At 41.8% G+C, this 20647-nt stretch overlaps 1 protein-coding gene across 5 annotated transcripts in view; it reads right to left on the bottom strand.

Annotated features, from left to right (window-relative positions):
- The window catches only part of LOC111665042 (uncharacterized), a 25058-nt gene extending 5535 nt beyond the window's left edge, over window positions 1-19523 (bottom strand). The window contains exons 1-27 of one of the 5 annotated variants that reach the window (XM_087177589.1): window positions 18875-19523; window positions 18091-18314; window positions 16920-17081; window positions 16140-16319; window positions 15776-15896; window positions 15571-15657; window positions 15263-15476; window positions 14996-15158; window positions 13617-13805; window positions 13366-13540; window positions 12360-12499; window positions 11184-11360; window positions 10610-10740; window positions 10355-10512; window positions 8451-8678; window positions 7557-7895; window positions 7319-7467; window positions 6703-6961; window positions 5154-5324; window positions 4874-5031; window positions 4561-4701; window positions 4022-4163; window positions 3687-3838; window positions 3134-3259; window positions 2727-2910; window positions 1461-1535; window positions 905-1105 (exon numbers count right to left, since the gene is read on the bottom strand). In XM_087177589.1, the coding sequence (XP_087033715.1) occupies window positions 905-1105; window positions 1461-1535; window positions 2727-2910; window positions 3134-3259; window positions 3687-3838; window positions 4022-4163; window positions 4561-4701; window positions 4874-5031; window positions 5154-5324; window positions 6703-6961; window positions 7319-7467; window positions 7557-7895; window positions 8451-8678; window positions 10355-10512; window positions 10610-10740; window positions 11184-11360; window positions 12360-12499; window positions 13366-13540; window positions 13617-13805; window positions 14996-15158; window positions 15263-15476; window positions 15571-15657; window positions 15776-15896; window positions 16140-16319; window positions 16920-17081; window positions 18091-18314; window positions 18875-19001 (4573 nt within the window). In that variant the 5' untranslated portion in view covers window positions 19002-19523. Of the gene's footprint in view, window positions 1-904; window positions 1106-1460; window positions 1536-2726; window positions 2911-3133; window positions 3260-3686; window positions 3839-4021; window positions 4167-4560; window positions 4702-4873; window positions 5032-5153; window positions 5325-6702; window positions 6962-7318; window positions 7468-7556; window positions 7896-8450; window positions 8679-10354; window positions 10513-10609; window positions 10741-11183; window positions 11361-12359; window positions 12500-13365; window positions 13541-13616; window positions 13806-14995; window positions 15159-15262; window positions 15477-15570; window positions 15658-15775; window positions 15897-16139; window positions 16320-16919; window positions 17082-18090; window positions 18315-18874 lie in introns of all 5 variants that reach the window. The other 4 variants (XM_087177590.1, XM_087177588.1, XM_023419905.2 and 1 more) reach the window with 4 other exon arrangements.
- Window positions 19524-20647: the final 1124 nt, after the last annotated feature.

Raw genomic sequence — 20647 nt, forward strand, 5'->3', positions numbered from 1 at the left:
CAATTGGATGGCTGAACAACAGGTTGTTGTAGCTGTTCTCAGGATAATTGTATGTGAGCTATTCATTTGTTGAAATCTGTGATGAAAGGAAATATGAAACAGATTTCACAATCTCCACCTCTGATCGTTTTTTAAGGGAATAGTTTGACATTCTGGGAAATAATTCCCAGATTTCTCATCTTTTAATGAAATCCACTCTCAAATCTGTCTGTCCGATATGCATCTACAGCCAGGCGGTTAGCTTATCTTTGCACAATGACCCCAAAGCTCACTAAATAAACCCCCCATATGTCATTTGTTGCCTCCATACAAAAACCAAAGGGCAAAAATGACAAGTTGCAGAGCTTTGGAGGTTCTGTTTCCAGTCTCTGTGAAGCTAACCAGCTGCTGGCGGTACCTTCATTTATAATGAACAGATGGAGTCTATCATTTAACTCTCAGCAAGAAAGAGAATACGCATATTTTCCGTGTGTGTGTGTGAGAGAGAGAGAGAGTGTGTGAAAATATGTCTATCAGAGAATGTGCAAGCACAGTATAGCTTGCTCACACACAGCACTGAAGCAGAGCACACCATAGGGCAACACAAGGTGGAAGGGGTCTCACGTTCAGAGCGACAGACGGGTGACAAATTAAAGGAAGAACCAACATAAAGTGTCTTAATAAGTTGTATTTGGTATTTGGTGTTTTGATGGTGGGGAGCGCTGTCTGACACGGCGTTCCAAAATCTCCCATATGTGTTGAATTTGGTTGAGATCTGTTGCTTCATCATTTCCATACTCATCAAATCATTCATTGACCCCTTGTGCCTTATGGACGGAGGCATTGTCATCCTGTTTCTCCACTTATTTTTCAGATTTTTCCTTTAATTTGTCACCCGTCTGTGTAATTCTCTGCTTCACCTCACCTTGGGAGTGAATGCCAGAAGATGCAGTGTGTCTTTGCGAGTTGTGTGTTGGTGGTGAGCTGGCCTGCAGACCAGTGTCCTGGGATTGGACTAAATTGACAGGCTCTCTCAGAGACTGGGTGGAGTTTCCTTCAGAAACAAATTGTTGGAGTCCCTGTAAACATTGCATGCCAGCGAATGTTGTGCAGTAAAGAAGCACCCCTGTCGTGAAAAGCACCCACTTAAAGCTAGGCATAAGCAACATTATTTTCAACACTTGTCAGTCAGAATCATAATAATCATGTGATACTTCATTGATCTCTTCCTTCCCCTCCATCTCTAATCGCCAGAGACATTAAAGAATCAGAACGGAGAGAAACAAAAAAACATCCTTGAGCAATAAGGAATTTGAATTTTAAGTCAATTTGTGCCAACACAGAGGTTCCTTTCTCACTGCTCTATGCTGCTGCATTTTGACAATCACAATATTTCTAGGAATCCTGTGTACACACTCTCTTTCTACATACATATACAAACATGTTATCACAGGGCTATGAGCAGCTTGAAAAGCACATACCTTTCACCACAGGCATAGAGGCTGTCCAGACTCTAGAGGCTATGTCCAACCCATATCCCTGCTTTGTTGACGAACCTGAAACATGTCAGAAATCAAACTTTAAGGAGGTATTTGTAAGTTTTGCTATTGTTACATAGCCAACTTTAGCATTAACAGCTGTTTACTTACCAGTCTTTCCAAGTGCTTCAGCCATCGTTGCCCTTACAAGACAATAGGTTATAATATGCCTTCTGAGAAGCGCTACTTCTTCAGGACAGACTGAACGCTACAGTGACTCAGTATCGGAAATTGACAAGACAGTCCAACCAGGTAGGAGTTAGCTGGTTAGCATGCTAAATTCAGTACAAGAAAAGAAATAAAGAGCAAACCAAGAGGGTTGATTTCCTCTGCTGAAGACATGTCTTGGGAAGTAAAGGGATGATTGATTCTGAACTCACAACGTTTCCTCTAGATTAGTAAAACCTAATCCTATAGTTGGCTATGTAGCAATAGCAAAACTTAAATATAGCTTTTCCTGGCAATATTCTATATTTTTTTGATTGTCAACAAATCCCACGAAAAGACAAACAACAAATTAATCCTGTTAACAGATGTTGTCTGTTAAGTCCAAACCTGACATACTGTTGCTATTTTGTCTGCGCCAAAGAGCTCCACTGTTTTTCAAAAACTATTGAAAACACATAAATAAACCTCAGTGTTGGACTGGGTGAAATGTCCTTTCATTACAATGAACATGGGCTCTGTAGTTAATTTTTATTCAATCCTGTTTACACTGTCCCACTACTGTACACACTAAAGCACCAATGTTGTATTTAGCTTTTTGGAAGATTTGTTTTCCTTTTTTTTAAGAAATTGAATTATATATTTGAAACTAGTTTTTTAAATGTTAAGATTTTTTGAAGAAACTATGGGGCTTGGTTTTTGTCTTTTCATCGGATGTTTTGACAAGAAGAAAAATGTAGAATAACAACAGCCTTATCTTTAAACCAAAATGTGTTGGAAAATTTAGATATGGCTTCAGATCTATCTCCACTAACATGGAGTGAAAGTACCAGGAAATGTCGACTCAAATTCACAGATCCATTGACACAGAGAGAAGCAGAACATTTGTTTAGCTACAAAATAATGCTATTTATCAATTAGGAATTTTGCTTTCTTTAGAACAATATGTAGGCTACTGTATATCTAAATATTTGCTTCACGCCACATATTGGCACCCATATAATTTAGTTAACATGGTGTCCCTGTTAGTTATTGATTCAGTACCTGAGCTGTGCTGATTGCAGGTGTTGGTGAAGAAGCTGGCAGGCTGTTTGTCTTCCAGGAGCTGGTTCAGTCTCTCCAGCAGAGGCAGAACCTTCTGTTGTATCAAACCCATGACCTGCTGTCTCTGCTTTTGGCACTGAGCCAAACCAAATTCCTTGTACCAAACGTTCCCACATAATACTGCCTATACAGTTAAGAAGACAAACGTAGCTTGAAAATGACCCTGGAAGCACCGAGATAACCAAGACAAACATGTTGACAGCCCTCTATCGTGGTTACGCAAGTAAGCACCATTTGCTTTGACTGTTCAGCTTAGGTTTAACAAACTTGATGGCAACAGGGTTGATGATGACAGACAAAATCTATATTCAGTGTCAGTAGGTAGTGTGTCTGTGTGTGTTTTAAACCTGAGCAGTGTCGGCGCGAAGCTGAGAAAGGTGTCTGACAAAGTGCAGCGCACCGAAGGCAGCCTCAAGCTCTGTCTGTCTGGAACAACACTGCTCCCACAAGTCTCTATGTCTCAGCTGTCTACCCTGGAGGACACATAACATAAACACAGGCGTGTGCAAGAGGACACATAAAGACTTATTTACATTTAGATGACAATGTTACAGCGTGCATCTCACAACGCATAGTTGTATCATGAGTCATGTCCATTTGGTATAGGTGTCCTAAGAGGGAAATGAGCACGCAACCCAGATTGCAAAATAAATCTGGCATCCAGCAATTCCACATCTGGATCAATTCTTGTGAACACACAGAAAATCTTCCGGTTGTGAGTAAAATGTGAGTCAAGAGCCGGACTCTACCCAGATGTGGAAGTATATGGGCCAGACTTGGGCCGAGGATCCAGCCATATGTTGGGCCAGAAGTTTTATTTTGCTCTCTGGGAACGTAACTATGTCAATTAAAGAATTAAGCTACAGGGCCACTAATAAAACACAAAGCCATTATTCTGACCATAGCATGCAGGGTTGTAGCCCAGTCTCCTCCCTGTGTTGTCCATTTATCTTGGTCTTGTTGCAGCTGCTCCATACACACATCCACTTTATCAAGGCCTGACAAGAGCTCTGAGTGCCAAACATTCTGCTGATCCCACTCCTCCTCGTCACCTATACACAAAGACACAGATGCACAAAGACATGCTGCCAACCCAAATAAAATATGAAACACTGAAATTATGTTCATTACTGCAAAACTAAAGGGCGTGATATGAGGAATATAAACACAGTGCAGGTCATGACTGTAATTCCCTTTTGTGGTCTTCATTTTTTCCAGGTTGTCAGCCAATTTACCCAGTGTGAGGATGTGTAAAACACATAGAGGCAGGATCAGAGCCAAGTGGGAGTGCTGAGCCGTTCTCCTCTGGGCCTCGGCCTGCGATAATTCCTGCAGCTCCACCACTGCTTCCCTCAGCTGTCTCCCTGACCACTGGACCTGCTGTGGAGTACACTCTTACACTAGTAACACAAAAAGTGGAGGTACAATTTTGCATGCTGGCACACAAAAAGAAACATCCACTCACACACTCTCAGTTCAAGGAAAAAAGGTATGGGAAACATACATGCACATACTTGTACACAGACATGCAGTGACTTTGCAGCTGTGCACAAAAAAAGCTGATTGTCCACTTGCCTACTTGCAGTGGATGGCAGGAAAAACTTTGCCTGAATTACTCCCCAATGCTGTTTGCCCCACATTCATATATCTCCTTATTCCTCATTTCCACATGTTCAAAAGGCTCAACCCCTTGGAACCCCTTTTGCTACACTCAGAGCCCAAGCTCTGTAAGATATTTAAAACCAAAACAGCTCCTCCAACTCCTCTTGCTGACCTGAGAAGAGTTAACTTCTGTGATTCTAGAGAGACACTGGGAAAGAGCTGAGTCCAGATCAGAGAGGAGATCTTCCTCCCGCTGCCTCTGATGCTGCCAGTAAATATTTCGCACACACAACTCTCTCTGCAGCGCCTCCACCTGGCATACAATGGCGACAACATAAGAAAGTGCATCAGATACACAAAATTCCATTCAGTGGGCAAAATGAAAAGCTGAAGGCTAAACACATGAAGACTGAAATCATTTTTATCAAGTTAAATAAATTAATTATTTCTTGTATGAAAAAAGCCTCTCTAAATTAGTCCCCCACCTGCACACTATCAGTTTGATCTGCCACCGTTAACCAGTAGGAAGCTGTAAGAGGCACAACGTTTTTTCTGGACGCATCCAGCCTAGCTCCAACCACTGGGGCCAATACCCCTGTCACTGGATCAACAGTCTGAGCTCCATAACGGATCGCCACTAGGCCTGTGAAATACAAAAGCATAGACACAGAAAAGGGGTACAACTTATTTTATAATTTGAAAGTGGATTAGATAAACTGTATCAGGTGACTTCTGACTTGTGAAATTGTCTGATTTTCACTGTACCTTTTCCATCGGGGTCCTCCATGGTACCTGCCAAGGGTATTGTAATCCCAGAGATGAGGTCAGTCTGGCATCCCAGCACAGGTACACTAAGACCAGATCCCATGGGGTCAGGGTACTCCATCCCCAGCAGAGCTGGCACACACATATCGGAGCCTGAGAGAGGCATCTCTCCTGGTTTGAACAACACAGACAAATTCATAACATTAGAGTGGAGCAAAAAAAAAAAATATGATAAGATCCTGTTGTTGAAATGTTTAATTATTCAAGTATTCCTGAATGTTTTTGTCTAATGCATTTCTAGTTGGAAAAGAGCAGAATTAGGGCTATTGAGACATTTTTTGACCAGTGTAGAAAAGACAGTTTTTGCATTCACTTTTGTGACAGAATAAGCTAATACTGTTTGTTCGTGTCTCATTTGACTAAGATCAAATGAAATCTAAACAAAATTAGATGCAAAAATAAATAGACAGAGTCAGGTACATGAAACAGGATTGTGTCTACATGCCACATCTGGCAAAGATGCAAAACTAAGAAATAGATTATCAAGAAGAGCACACACAAGCATACAAGCACAACAGCTGAATTGTAGCCACAGTGGTGTTGCACTGCGAACAAATAGAGAGAGAGATAAGCATGATAAGCCTGTCATCATGATGATGGTGCAGACATAATTTGATTATTGAGTCAGGAGCTCAAACCACTATAAAAAGGAATGTAAACACAAGCACCTTGATTGGGGATTTGAGATAGAGGTTTTAATATCTGGATATTTTTGAGCTACGACAGTTCAGTGTTATCCCAACATTTTTGTTTTATGAAATGATAGTTTGTGCATGTTCTAATATGATGTGGTTTTTGTGGGACAAACAGGTCGCATGCTTAGTTTCTGTGTACGGTGGTAGTTAAGTCTTTGAGGTAGAAAATGTCATCCTCCTCAGGCCCATGAATTCTTTCTAAAGCCCATTTGAAACTTAAAAAAACAATGTATGCCTAAAACTCTTTTTTTTGTGGCAGTGGGCAGTTAAGGAAAACACTGCGACATCTAGAAGGAGCCAAAAAGTTAGTCAAAGTTTGTGCATTTTCTTTTGTGCTGTGTTGAAAAAATATTAAATTATCCTTCTTTAAAAAAGCTTTCACTTTAGGATTTCTTTTCATACATCACAATAAAAGCTGTAAAGAACAAACATAGGCATAGACAAAGTAATAGACCTTCGCTGCATTATCTTCTACATAGCAACGAGCAGATTTATGGCAGGGTGATGACAACCAGAGATTTTACAAAATGGGATGAAAAGATGAAAGAAAATATCGAGTATTTTCTCAATTTAGGATAATTTTCTCTCAGACGCTTGCAAAAGTTGATGCAAGAGGAGAAGATAAATAACTCCAGAGTGCAGAAAAAAAAAGGAGCAGCAACAAAGAGGAGGATGAGGGGGAGGAGAGGGCCATAACAGCACAGAGAGACAGAAGTGGAGAAAAGACAGTTCGTGATGTCGTGCCCACAAGAGGCTCCTCATATCCGCTATTTCGCTCCCTGGCATTTCCTCACCCACATTCCCTCCATCCTCCTGGAGACCCACGGCCCAGTCCAGCAAGAACTGTAACCTGGTCTGTAACTGGAGCTGACAGTGCAGGCTCCTTCCCCAGGCCTGCTGCAGCTCCTTGGTCGCAGCAAGAAGATGATCTTGTCGGCCACTCCCTCTCTCACTGCCTGGATGGGACTGCAGATGCTGCAAAGTTGGATCCGAGCCCCACTCCTCAGTTAGTGGCTTTAGGAGATCCAGTACTTTAAACATCACTGCCAGAACCTGATTGAGAACATTTTTCATTTTTCATTTTCTGGCTAAAATGGGCAGCATAAAACAACAATACATTTAGAAGAAAAAAAAAAACACATTCACCAAGAGTGTTAGTTTCCAGATAATTTAAAACGGACTTGAATTTCTTCTTAACATTCTTTAAGGAGAAAGGGGCAGAGTATTTAAAAGCTTTTTCGCTCTCCGGAAAGTTGGAAAACTTTCTACTTTCTACTCTCTACAGTTTATATTCACATATAAGGTGGAACCACCCCAAAGGAAAGATTTGTCATATTTTATCACACATCATACTATGGAAAATCTCCTACTTATTTTTTCAAACCAATTTGTATTAGTGTGATCAAGTACCTTGCCATCTAGTAAAGCTTGGTATCCTCCTGCATTAGGCACCACTTGTCCCACCCTCATGCTGGCCCCTCCTACTCTCACCATCCGCCCACTCAGGGGTTCAATGAAGGACTCCACCAAAAGGACTCCACCTACTGGCAGCACAGTTCCTATGCAGGCATATAGAGCAGGGTTAACTCACTGAAGGTATAGCAGTAACACTCTCAGACTGTAGTGGAGTCTCACCAGCAGCACTGACCTGTTGCTGGATCTAAACTGACCCCAACTGTGAGCACAATGTTCCCCGTCCTGGGGTCCAGCATAGGATAACCAATCTGTATGGGCTGAGGCAGGCGGGTGATGGGGCAGACATGCATCCCTCCCAGTGGGTAGACTTGTCCAGTCTGGGGGTGGATGGTCACAGCCAGAATGGGTACTGGGACCCCCGTGTCTGGGTCTGCCATGGGAACTCCCAGCTGCAGTCTCTGGCCCGGTCTGAGGCCTCTGAGCCGAGTGCTGGGCAGAGGCTGGTCTGAGTGGCAGGAAGTTGGGTAAGGAATGAAAGGAAGAAGGGGACTGTCCCACTTTCTGTTGTCACCTGGGATAAAGAATGGCACACAATAGTTTTTGTTGGAGAGATACTGTGACTTTCCCACTTTCACTCCATCCACTTTGATATCTCATACTGTTACTTGAATGGTCTTCAGTAACCCACAAAAAATGAAAGCGAAATTATTATAATCATCTTGGGTTCAATGATGGACGATTTTCCATCAAGAATTACCACACGATTACTTTATGTTGGATGATTGATTTGTAGAAACCAGCACAATTTGCTCAGGACATATTTAGACGACATTGTCTTCTATTGTAACCGTGGGACAGTACATGTGAGTTCAAGTCTCCTTGACACTTGCATTCCTTAATCTCTTAAAGAGCCAAAGATTGCTACTGCTTTTCATAGCCTGTTTTATCTTTGACTAAACCATTGCCTGTGTGGTTTCTCTTCCAGTTTTCTGAGCATAAAACATGTGAACAAATCAAGTGTGGTCAAGTATGGGGATGTTTTTTTTTTTTTTTCTTTCATGATCATATGCTTTTTCCTCACTCTCAATTCAGCACCTTCACAGCACGCAAACACCTTTCATGTTACCTGTACATGGGTCGGTCATAAACACTAAAGTAGAGGTTGTAGGATCATAGGCCACATTGCCAACAATTGGCATAACATGGCCAGTCTGAGGGTGGAGGAAGAAGTTAGGTGGCACTGCCGTGGTGTGGCAGCTGCTCAGCAGCATATGGGTGTGAGCGTTCGGCCTTATGAGGCCTGTGACTGAATCATAATGAAACGCCTGGCAGACACGCAGGGATCCATCAGGACCTGGAGTGAGGCAGAGGGAGAGATCGCTGTGAGCATCCATCAAACTGTAAATGATTATTATGATGATTTAAAGCTGTTTTGAATTAGAGTATGGTTACATGCTGGGCAGGCAGCATTTCATGCTGATCTTTTCTTCAATAGAGCACCGTAGTGAAGAAGCATGACTGTCTCTATATCATTTGTAACATCGGTGGGATAGATTTATCAGAGTACTCATATTTCATTTCATGAGACAGTAACAAAGAACATTTACTTCAGTAATACACTTAAGTATATTTTTCAAGTATCTGTACTTTACTTGAGTATTATTTTTTTAGAAACTTTTGACTTTTAATATAAGGCCCAGCCCTTCAGCTGTAGCTCCACCACCTTCAGAAGCTGAAACAGAGGGGAGAGCTCCAGTAGCTTGGTCCACTCTTCTTCTGAGGAAGAACTCTTCTATGAACCACCCATTACTTTGAAACATGACTTTTAATCAGCCAAATGAATTGTCTTTTATTTTGAAAATGTGATAGACCATGCACCGTGTTCATCACAGGAGAAAATCAAATATGTCAGTCATGTTGTACTTGCTGCATGTTTGAACAGCTCTTGGCAATGGTCCAAAGATGTCTACATTAGACAAAGATTAGGCAGAAGATTCTTCCCCGGAGCATCCATGGCCTTATCTTAAGTCCATGTTTGAATTTGGTATTTGTTTTCATTTTAAATGTTTGCTGTCTTAACCATGACCAAACTTCATCACTGCCTCAAAAAAAGAAATACGTAAATGGCAATAGCTGTCTTTTTGGTGATTCAATTGTGTTTTGATGGCTTGAAGAGTATCCTACAAGCTTTTTACTGTATTCCACAGGTTCTACATTCAGTCATGTTTCAGTCATTCAGTTCTGTAAATCCACTGTGGAACAGTACAACTATCCATTGACATTAAAAACTTTATTAGGTAATTATTCTTAAAGCAAGTACTCCAGTACTTTAACTCAAGTAAAACTTTGACTGAACAACCTTCACTTGAATTGGAGTCATATTTGACCAGGAGTATACTTTGGCTCAAGTAATGAAGTTGTGTACTTTGTCCACCTCTTCCAGATTGTGGACCTCAGGACTAGACTCTAGGCCAATTGGATGGCTGAACAACAGGTTGTTGTAGCTGTTCTCAGGATAATTGTATGTGAGCTATTCATTTGTTGAGATCTGTGATGAAAGGAAATATGAGACAGATTTCACAATCTCCACCTCTGATCGTTTTTTAAGGGAATAGTTTGACATTCTGGGAAATAATTCCCAGATTGCTCATCTTTTAATGAAATCCACTCTCAAATCTGTCTGTCCGATATGCAGCTACAGCCAGGCGGTTAGCTCATCTTTGCACAATGACTCCAAAGCTCACTAAATAAACTTAACACTTTGACTCAAGTAATACATATATTGGTGGTATAGGTTCAAACCACACTTGAAGAATGCTTGAAAGTTATTTACTTTTAGGTAGCCAAAAGGTCAACAAAATACATGAAAAGTGTAATTTCTAAGTATTTCAGTACAACATGTAATATTTTTAGTGTGTTTGTTTCTTTTGTTTCTTCTTTAGTGCATACTTTGAGCAATAGATGGTGCTGTTTCTCTAAGATTCAAGACAGAGCGTGTGCAATATTTTACTTCAGGGATGATGGGCTCACCAAAGATGTGGTCCTTAGTCAGCACAGCTCCAGTGTCAGGGCAGAGCAGCTTGGCCCCTGTACCCTCACCCAACAACTCCCATGCCCCCTGACGCTGACACTCTACTGATACCAGCTCTCCCATCTCATCCATCAGGGATGTTAGCCTCTGGATCAAACTGAAGATTGAGAAACAACAAATTGAAGATGTGAGAGGATTTACGCCGCCCCACTTGTTGTCTGTCACACTTTGCAGAGGATAAATGGAGGCTTTACTTCTGCTGGTGTAGCTCCCAGGACGCCTGGTTGTTGTTATAAACCTTTGACAGTAATCTGGTGCACTCTCTGAGATGAGCTGTGAACACACTGTGGACCCTCTGCTGGGCCTGTTGTTCTTGCCTCAGAACCTGGAGAAAAACAATGAAACAGTCATTCCTGATCTGACATAAAAAACTAATTTAATGGAAACATTTGGAGATGAAATGCCTCATAAACGGAAAATGAATCAGCAACCAATTTGATTATCAATTAATTATCTTAGTTACTTTTCTTTTAAATGTTATCTTATTCCAGCTTGTGAATTTTTTTGGACCTCATCTAGACCAAACGATTAATCAGCTAATCCAGAAAATAATTAGCAAATTAATTGACAATAAAAATAATCATTAGTTGCAGCCGCAGAAAGATTGTTGTCTTTTTAAAACCTGTGTAGAACACTTAAATACACCTTCTCTTTCTATTTATCTTTCACTGTCCTTGGAAAAGATCGGTTTTCAGAAAGACCTAGACTTTTTCAGTTTTTTTTGGAAAGGCATAATTGGAGATGTACAGATAGGAATGTCATGTAAACCTGTAGCTGACTGTCGAGCAGAGTCCTCAGCTGTGAGGCCAGAGTCTTTCGTCGCACTACCTCCCTCTCCACCTCCCTCCTCATCCTCTCATAACCCTCCCCCATCCTCTCCTCGGTGATCAGGCATGGGTGGAGTAGTTGCAGTTTCCCAAGTACTCCCTGGTACAGCTCTTTTACCTAGATATACACAGGACACATATATGAAAACAAATGGTACATACATAAAAAGACATGAAAACTGACACATATAGACACATAGGTTTATATGTGCCACACAAACATCAAGATAGTACATGATTGTGGGATAACATGGTGCAAGATGTGCGATCTCCCTTTACATCTTTATCACCTCAGTTGTCCTGAGGGCTGTAACAACAACCTCTGCCTCCTACACCGCAGCCAACAATTTGGTGGTATAAACAGGAAGGAGGCAGGAGAGAGGTGCGACTAAAAACAGAGGCATACCAATTGTGACACCCAATCTGTTTCAATAGGCTTGAACGTCATGAATGGGATATATATCTATAAAGATGGGACAGTAGCAGGGGACAGAAAAGAGGAGGGAAACATAAGAAGTGAATTGGATTGGATCAGTGGAAAACTGGAGTATGTGAAGCAGAATTCTGCCCTCCACTGTAAATGGACAAACTGAGGCAGTAACATTCGCTGAGATACAGTATCTACCTTCAAACAATGGCAACTAGAACCTAGCCTGAGGCTAAGATGATAAAGATAACACAAAAAAGCACTCAAGAAGATAAATGCAAGACATCTGCAACTGAAAAAAGAAAAACGTGTATATGAACAGATCATTTGAGCATTTTTAGATTAATCTTGCTTTTTGCTGTGAGGTTGTTGCTCTGTGGTGTTTTCCTACTAATGGGATTGGTGCAAACAAAATATTACACAAAATTTTCCCTGCGGCCTCCTACTGCATAAACTATTATTAAAATAAAAATGTGGGCATTTGTAATCGGACATTAATTTTGTGCGTGAAACAATCCAAAGAGGAGCATTTTCTGGTGTCTTGGGATGGAGAAACCAAACCTCAGAGAAAAGGATGTGTGTGTGTGTGTGTGTGTGTGTGTGTGTGTGTGTGTGTGTGTGTGTGTGTGTGTGTGTGTGTCTGTGACGAAGAAGAGGAGTTGTGTGTCATTCGCTTCCCTTCACACAGACCTCAGTGGTGAGCTGTCCCAGCCGTGTGGTGACAGACAGGCTCTGTTTGAGCAGGAGGCTGTAGAAGGTGTTGCTGCTGAATGCCTCCAGATCCACCTGGTGTTCATAATCCCAGAACTCCCCCAAGGTGTCTGCACAGACTGTCAATGAGAGGGTGAGACACAAAGAGAGACAGAAAGAGAGAGAGATGACAAGAATATAAAAACACATTTAAAGTCTATGACCTCTCTCTAAAGAAGGACTTTGAAGAGCAAGCATAATGTGCTGTCTGGGGAAGACCAGTGAGCTTGAAACGTGTCTGCATGTTTCTGTACAACAGCTGTGGGGTTCAGTTTTGCTGTGGATTTGCAAATTAGAAGCTTTGATAAAAAATTCACATTTTACAAGCAAATAGCTTCCACTTGTTTCTCCCTGGGCTATTTTGGTCTTTTTTTGCACAAAGCCTTTTTTTTTTTACTTACTGGCAGAGGATGAAATTTTATATGTTAGTGTGTGAAGAACATTCCTCCTTTCAACACTGTAATGCAATCAAAATATAAATAACTCTTTGAAGCTGGGTTAAACGCTTTTTATAGTGTGACAATTTCCATGATAAGATGCACCATCTCGAGATACTGTTGTTTGATGTGATTTCCCAAGTTGCGTGACATTTGGATTGTTGTATTTTTTTTCTGTTAGTCACAGCACGTGATGTGAGGTCTGTGACAAGAGCCTTTTCAACAGTAATTGCTTGGGTGGGAGCAGCGCCCAAGGGTCACTGTCAGTGTTACATAAGAAGTCGCAAGGGTCTTCAAAGATAAAACAAAGTGTGTGTGTGTGTGTGTGTGTGTGTGTGTGTGTGTGTGTGTTCCACGTGTGCACACTGACTGCAGGTGCATCAGTTGACCTGGTGCAGATTATGTTTGAATGTAAGTTACGTAACTGTTGGCCTTTAGGCTTTTAGTAACTGAGCAGAGCCGTCATGTGTTTGTGTGCGGTATCTGTGGTTACAGCTACAATATTGCACCTGCTTGCATGGAGTCTTGAGTCATTCTGGCTTGTTGGCTTCGGTGAGTCTTTCTAAGGGAGATCACCCTTGAACCTTTTGATGAGTAATCGTCCATGTGGTAAGCCAACTGCAACATGCGATACCGTGCTCTGATTGGCTCCTTCTCTGGCCATCCGTATTCACGAAACAGGATCTACATGCGGGAGAGATTTATCAATGTGTTGTATTTAATGTGTAGTGGCTGCATGTGTTTGTGTATCTGCACTAACCAGCACTGTAACACATAAACAGAGGACGACCACAGCTCCAAATAGCAATCCTCCGGTCACCAGCCAATCTGGCCGAAGTAACAGGTTGCGTCTCCGACTGATTCCCACCCTGGTCATATGACGGGGGATGGTGGGGAAGAAGGGGCCAGGTTCATAACACTGGCCCCCTGCAGGCATCACTCGCACATACTGAGTAAGAACAAAATTAAGGGTCAGTTTGACTGAAACATTTATTGACACGTCATTTTATCTCTGTATACATATGAAGAATGGGATCACATCACAATTAAAAACAGTAGAAAAAGGCTTTCCAAATGGATTGGTAAAAAGATGAAACAATATTGCACAAATCCAGATTCTTAATGGCACAAAAACAAAAAGTGTGTATCAAGCTGGGGGTGTTTCAAGAGCTTTCCTGTATTCAACAGCTCTCCTCCTTTCCTCTTCATATCACAGCAAAATTACAAAGAGCAGGAAGTGGGAGAGTACTTAAGAGTACAGGTGTTGCCAATTCACATTTATGTGATAATTAACTTGACACAGAAATGTCCGAGTCATTACACTGTGTGCCAACGATGGACTTTATATAAAGATGGACGTAGACGTCACCCATAGTTTTCTGAAGAGCAGTTTTGAAGCTCAGAGTGGTCTGCTCTGCCATCATCATCTTGGCAGTGCCTGACTGCTCCCGGTTATTCCAAACATGGGCAAAGAGGTGGGGCCTGTGTGGAGCCAAGACTTTGGTGCATGCTGGTTTGTGGCAAGCATACACTCCACCGCCTGTCAGTCAAAGCTGTTTAATTATGCAGAACTTTAAGACTTAATAAAATATTAATGAGTGAGTTAAATAAAAACCCCCATAGAGTTGTCATGAAGGGGGAAATGGAGACTAAAACCGTTTTTTATACCAGGCTGTAAACGTGTGTATTTCTGCCTTAAAGGACATTTTAACATGGGAGTCTATGGGAATTGACTTGCTTTTGGAGCCAGCCTCAAGTGGTCATTCGAGGAACTGTAGATTTTGGCACTACCACATTAGCTTCATTTTTCAGCCCCAGAGATTGCCCATTGGTGCCACCTTAAAGGTGCCCTGAGAAATATTTGCCCACTAGTGGTGCTGTAGAGCAATATTTTGATTTGCAGGTTTTGTATCTGCTGTTTGTATCAAGTGCTTTACCAGCAGATGCACAAGGACACCCTTGCACACCAAGGTTGAAGAAAACTCAGTTCTTGTCATTTTTAGGGAGCATTCAAGATGCTTATTTGTTGATAGGAATGCAATTTGGTGAGGAAGAGAGGATGTAAAAAACTACATGTTGATTTAAAATGAAAACTTCACAGGCTACCTTTAATGCTTGTAATATTTTAAATTTATTTACCAAGTGTTTGTGCTGATGGCTGCTCAGTGTCAAAACATACACGCCAGGCTGGCTAAAGACCACTGAAAAGAAGCTGGGAGGAGTCCAAGACAAAGTCAGCTCCTCTTTCAGCTGTCTGAACGTACCCCAGTCGAAGTCACTGTTTGTGTTGTACAGGCTGTCACTGAAAGACATTAGTTTAGCAGCTTTAGTGTTGATGGTAAGAGTACGGCAAAGTCACAACACAGATTCATTGTAGGAAAAACATGTCCCCAGCATCTGACTTACAGGTCATACTGAGGATAGTGATGCGTGTCGACAGTAAACAGTATAACGTCGCCCAAATGGAGACATACTGTTGGGTTGAGAACTCCAGTTACACTTCTCACTTCTTCTTTCACATCGCTTTTGTTTCCCCTTGTCCTGCTGGAATTCATTTCTCTACTCTCGTGACTGGTGTTTTCAACTTTGGTGACCTCCCACAGAAAGTCAGAATCTTCCTCTAAAAGTCAATAGTATGGGATCATCATTACTGCAGGAACTTGCAGGTTTAATGCGTTTTAATGATGACAAAATATTGTTTTGTTGTGACTAACCAGCTGAGCTTTCTTGCTGTGTGGTGACAGGAAACAGCCGCTGAAGCTCCTTTGGGAGGCCGCTCAAGAGGCCGAGGAAGCCTGCGTCTGCAATCACACAGCGGGGAGAGATACAAGAAAGAAAGGAAAAAGGACAAAGAAATCAAGTGCGGGACAGAAAAGCCATTGTGTGTTTTTGTGTATGTGTGAATGTGTGTCTCTCCACCTGATGTCAGAACAATGTAGACAGGACGTGGGGAGTTGGGATGGCTGTTGCACTGCAGAGTCCCCTGGGAGTCCCACTGTGTAAAAAGCGTCTCAAGCACACTGCCTGAGACGCCCGACACCTGCACATGCACAATAACAGCGTTTGCCATTTATAGGTCACTGCAACAAAAGAGACGCTTGTCCTAAGCTTTCACTGCTGGTGCAATAAAGGCAACATTATGTAAAGGTATTATATGCAATGTCTGGTAGCATCGCTCAGACTATTCACTATGTTTACTCTAAAATACTAGAATGTTTACTTTCCTGTCACTGTCTTCTCTAGAATATGTTGTTTCTGTAAATCTGCAGGTGCCTTTGCTCACCTTACTGTCATAGCTCCACACCAGTTCCATATCTCCACTGGAGCGGCACTGAAGGTGCAGCTCAGCAGCTGGCCTGCCCCTGCACAGGCCTCCACACGCAGCTCTTCCAGGAGCCTCTCTGCAAACACACAGACCCAGCTCTCCATCATAACCCCGGTAGTCGTCTGCAGATAGACACACCTGCAGGAAAGTAACCAACGCAAAGCAAGTATCAGCAAAAGTCTTTATTATGGTCAACTCCTTTTCAAAACCAAGTAAATATCAGTCATTTCTTTCTCTGGAAAATATTTTTTCTGTCTTTTTTTCAAATTTAGGTGGCAGTAATCTCCGCTTATACTCAGCTTAAGTGCATAACTAGGTGAAAGGCCATTTGTACCAAAGATAACTACGGTGAACACTGACAAAAATAAACACTGCGAGGGGGCAACAGTGAAGGCCTCGCTAACCGATAGTCAAAGAAGGCAGATCTTGGTTAAATATTTAGCGGCACTAATTCAAACCCCGTACTAGATAAACTATTGTCAGGTTCATGGGGGGGCAAAGGAATCTAGGTTGTAAACTATTGTCATTAGCCTTGTCTGTGATTGCAGAGTATGTTTTGTCAGTGCCTTCTGTAAACAGATCGCAGTTTACAACTTAACTTGTATCTCTCAAGCATCATTCATACAGGTCCTCAGGGTGAGTTTCTTTGCTGAGTGGATTTGTGAAAGATATGCCAAGTACCTTTGTCCTACTTTCGGTGTGTACATCTGTGTGTGATATGAATGCACAAAGTCTAACCTGCTGCCTACAATGAAGTGACCACTGCTGTTTGTCCAGACAGTCTCCATACTGTGTGCGTGTTTTTCCATCTCTGCAGACATCGTACAGTTTGTGTTTACACACATCTCCATTGTTGGCAGGTAGGTATCCGATGGTACAGTGGCAGCGCCCGTCACTGGTCTGCAGAGGAGGCAGCAGGATTCAGACACTCAGACATTGGGTTGTGTAATGATGTACACGGTTCAAGTTGTGGTCAATTTGTTACCTAACATGTTAATTTAGTCATTCATTCACTGACAAAGTCTATCAAGCCAGATCTGTTTTTCCACCCTTTCTTCCTTCCTGCTTTTCTTTCTTGATTGATTCTTTCTTCTATTTTTCCTTCCTTCCTTCATTCCTTCCTTCCCTCCCTCCCTTGCTGATTTCCTTTTCTTTCTTCCTTCCTTCAGCTGTTTTTCCTTCCTTACTTGATTCTTCATTCTTTTTTCCTTCCTTCTTTTCCTCTTCATCTATTTTTACTTCCTTGCTTCGTTCCTTCTTTCCTCCCTTCCTTTTTTCAATGGTTCCTTCATCAAGTATTCCTTCCTTCCTTTCTTTCTTCCTACCATCCTTACATCAGATTCCTTCATCATTTTCCTTCCTTCCTTCCATCCTTACTTCATTGATTCCTTCACCTTTTTTTCTTCCTTCCGTCCTTCCTTCCTTCCTTCCTTCTCACACCAACACCCATGCAAGAGTCAGATAGATAAAATCTCATTCTGCTCATTATGAGCTGATGAGTGGATGAATCAACGGTCATGCAAGCTGCAGCAGACTAGGAAACAAGATCCTGCTGCGAGGGAACTTGATCTACAGCTCTTTCAGCTTGAAGCTACAGATTATTCAGTCTAAAGTTACTGACAGACACTGAAGAAGCTCTCATGACTGTATTAGTTTGTTCACTGTATCCCAGGACTTAAAAGTGACACAAAAAAAAAATCATTGTCTTGAAATATTACAGCTCATATTTGAGTTTAAAGAATGAAGGAGAAGCTCAAAGGACAGAGAAGGAAGTGGGTGACTGGTAGAGTAGGAGGTGCCGTTGATATGAAATCGAGAGCTACACACAGTCGAATAAACACACCAGAGGGAATGTACATGCTGCAGAAATGACTGGGTTAATCCTACTATCATGTGAAAATACTGTCACCTGAAAACTCTGCCCCTCCCCTGGGCAGATGCAGCTGTCTTGGCCAGAGAGAGGCTGCTGAGCCACGGGACCGCACGGCAAGGAGGCAGACAAACCTGGTCTAGGACAGTAGTGGTGAGGAGGACACTTTAGACAGCTGTCTATGGACACAGCACCAGCAGTCGGCCCATAGGTTCCCTTAGGACAGGGGACTGGAGTGAAGCTGCCCACTGGGCAGTAGAAACCTAACAGAAACAATAGTACGTTCTTACATATGCATTAATTTATCTATGCACTCATTTCCAGTATAATCTTTCTGTGTATTTACACTATGCCAAGCACTGGGAGGCATCCTGGGGGTGGTGACACATACCTTCTCCCTTTCTCCCTGTCTAGTCCTGTCATTGTGTCTCTAATGTCCCAAAGAGACAAACGGGCTCAAAGACGGTATTTACAGTTTCTGAAAATTTGTTACAAATTTCCGATATTATGCCAATCACCACGTCATCTCATACTCTGCAGCACAACACTTCATTTGTCCTGCAAAAGGTCATCATTCACTCAAAAAATACACAGTAAAAAGCCTGTAGCTGATGGACTAAACAACCTCACGTATTTAGTACCACCTCTTAAAACTTACACTATAATCGAAACAGGGAGATGTATACAGACATATGCAGAACAAGCAGATAATATAATGTACATCTTTAGGTATGGATTAAATATCAGTTACATATTTGTCTTGATATATATTTTTTTTTAAATACGGTATTAATAACTACATTATGCAGTCAAGACGGCCTACCTGGCTGGCAGGGCAGCCTCTCCTGGTTATGATGACTGAAGTTGTTTCCATGTACTGGAGTTGGCAGCACAGAAGCAAACAGCCACCACAAACACCTGAAGCTCTTGTATTTACACGTCCTAGGCATTTTTTTAATTTGCCCTGTTCTGGGCACGTGAACCAGAAACCCAGCTCTATTCCAGGCTCGGGGAGAAAATCTTAATTCTTCATCCAGGATCTGTAAATAGCCTCTTGGTTGTCTGTCTTGTTTTGGCCATAGCCAAGAAAGTAGTTATAGAAATGCTGTAGCTAACCAACTATCCTGATAAATTTCTCCTGACTGCTGTACTTCTGCACACATAACCTGATCCGCCTGTTGGTAGCTGCAAGGTAAGTGGCAGGCTAGTAAGTCTGCATAACTTTCAGTGACTTTCTGAATGATTAATGAGGCCTGTGAGGTAAGGTGACAGTGACAGGGACTGGGACTGGTTGTTGGAGGAAAGCAGCAGGGAAAACAGAGACTATCACATTACTGCATTTGTTCTTCTCAATCCTACCGTGAAACTGATTAATGATTTGGCTCCCAATGTACATCAACACAGCTTTGCTTTATGTGAGTCTATATCACTATGTGCATAACAGCAACTGCTCAGATATAGTACCTGGGTTTGTGCGAGCTATACCTGCAACTTTCAACTTCACTTGTAAATGACCCAATTGAACACATACTGAAGATTACTTATTTGTGTTTACTTGCTGATACTGGCTTGCAATGTGGTGGAGGACAAAATAAGACTAGGGTCAAGGGTCTGTGTGTTCCACAACTGGTTATGTGCATCGGTTTTATCTATAAGCTGCTATGGCGAACTAAGATGCTTTTTGTATGGATTTTTTTAAGTAACCTGCGTCGGGCGCAAATGTTGTATGTTACTTTATTTTGAAAAAAAAAAACACGTTCAATACATGCATTTCACTTTTTATAAACCTTTGATCTGCAGATGCTACAGTTGCTCTGATGCTCTGCACATCTGTGCACAATAACCAAGATAAGATTATTATAAGATACTCTGCGACGCCCTTTGCTCCACAATCGAATAAAACAGGAGACCTAGCTCTAGCTTACTATTATATAAAGTGTACTGAGCTGTCGTGTCACAAGAGTGGTAGTAAAATTTTCTACAGCTATGTGTGTAACAAAGCTTTCGGTGAGCACACACGGTATGTTAATGCATGCAAACTGTTCAACAATCAACCCGTCAGTGAGAAAGCAGTCAACCATGCTTTTTCGATGTACAGTAACCAATGTCTTACTGGCTCTACACTGTTATTGTATTGAAATTAATGCTGGACTTTGGATAACTGGAATAACCCACATATTTCATCACGGAAGCCATGGACTATGATCCCCCAGTGACGACTTGCAACTTATCTAACTGAACAGGATTCAACTTTCACCCACATATCCATGTCACTGGGGGAAAAACCCTCCACATTACTTTTACAAATACAAAACAACGTAATTAGATAATAAACAGGAGATCATCGGAAATATGAAGCCATTTATGGAATGAGCACCTCACATGTAGATACATAAGCATGCATTTGCAATAATGCACTTAAAGGTGTCCTGTACATTGTTATTCCTTGTTTTGCAAAAGTGAAAAACACAGCTTGGCACAATCAGCAATGTTTACCCAGGCTGCTTTGAGCTACTCTGTCCAGACTAGCAGCACAAACACTGATGTGTAAACTGTTGATTGTCAGGCATCCAAAACAAGCCACGATAATCAAGGC

This window comes from Seriola lalandi, unplaced genomic scaffold, assembly GCF_002814215.2.
Source record: "Seriola lalandi dorsalis isolate HSWRI2012SDOR001 ecotype SW California unplaced genomic scaffold, Sedor1 jcf7180002054613, whole genome shotgun sequence".
Taxonomy (NCBI): domain Eukaryota; kingdom Metazoa; phylum Chordata; class Actinopteri; order Carangiformes; family Carangidae; genus Seriola; species Seriola lalandi.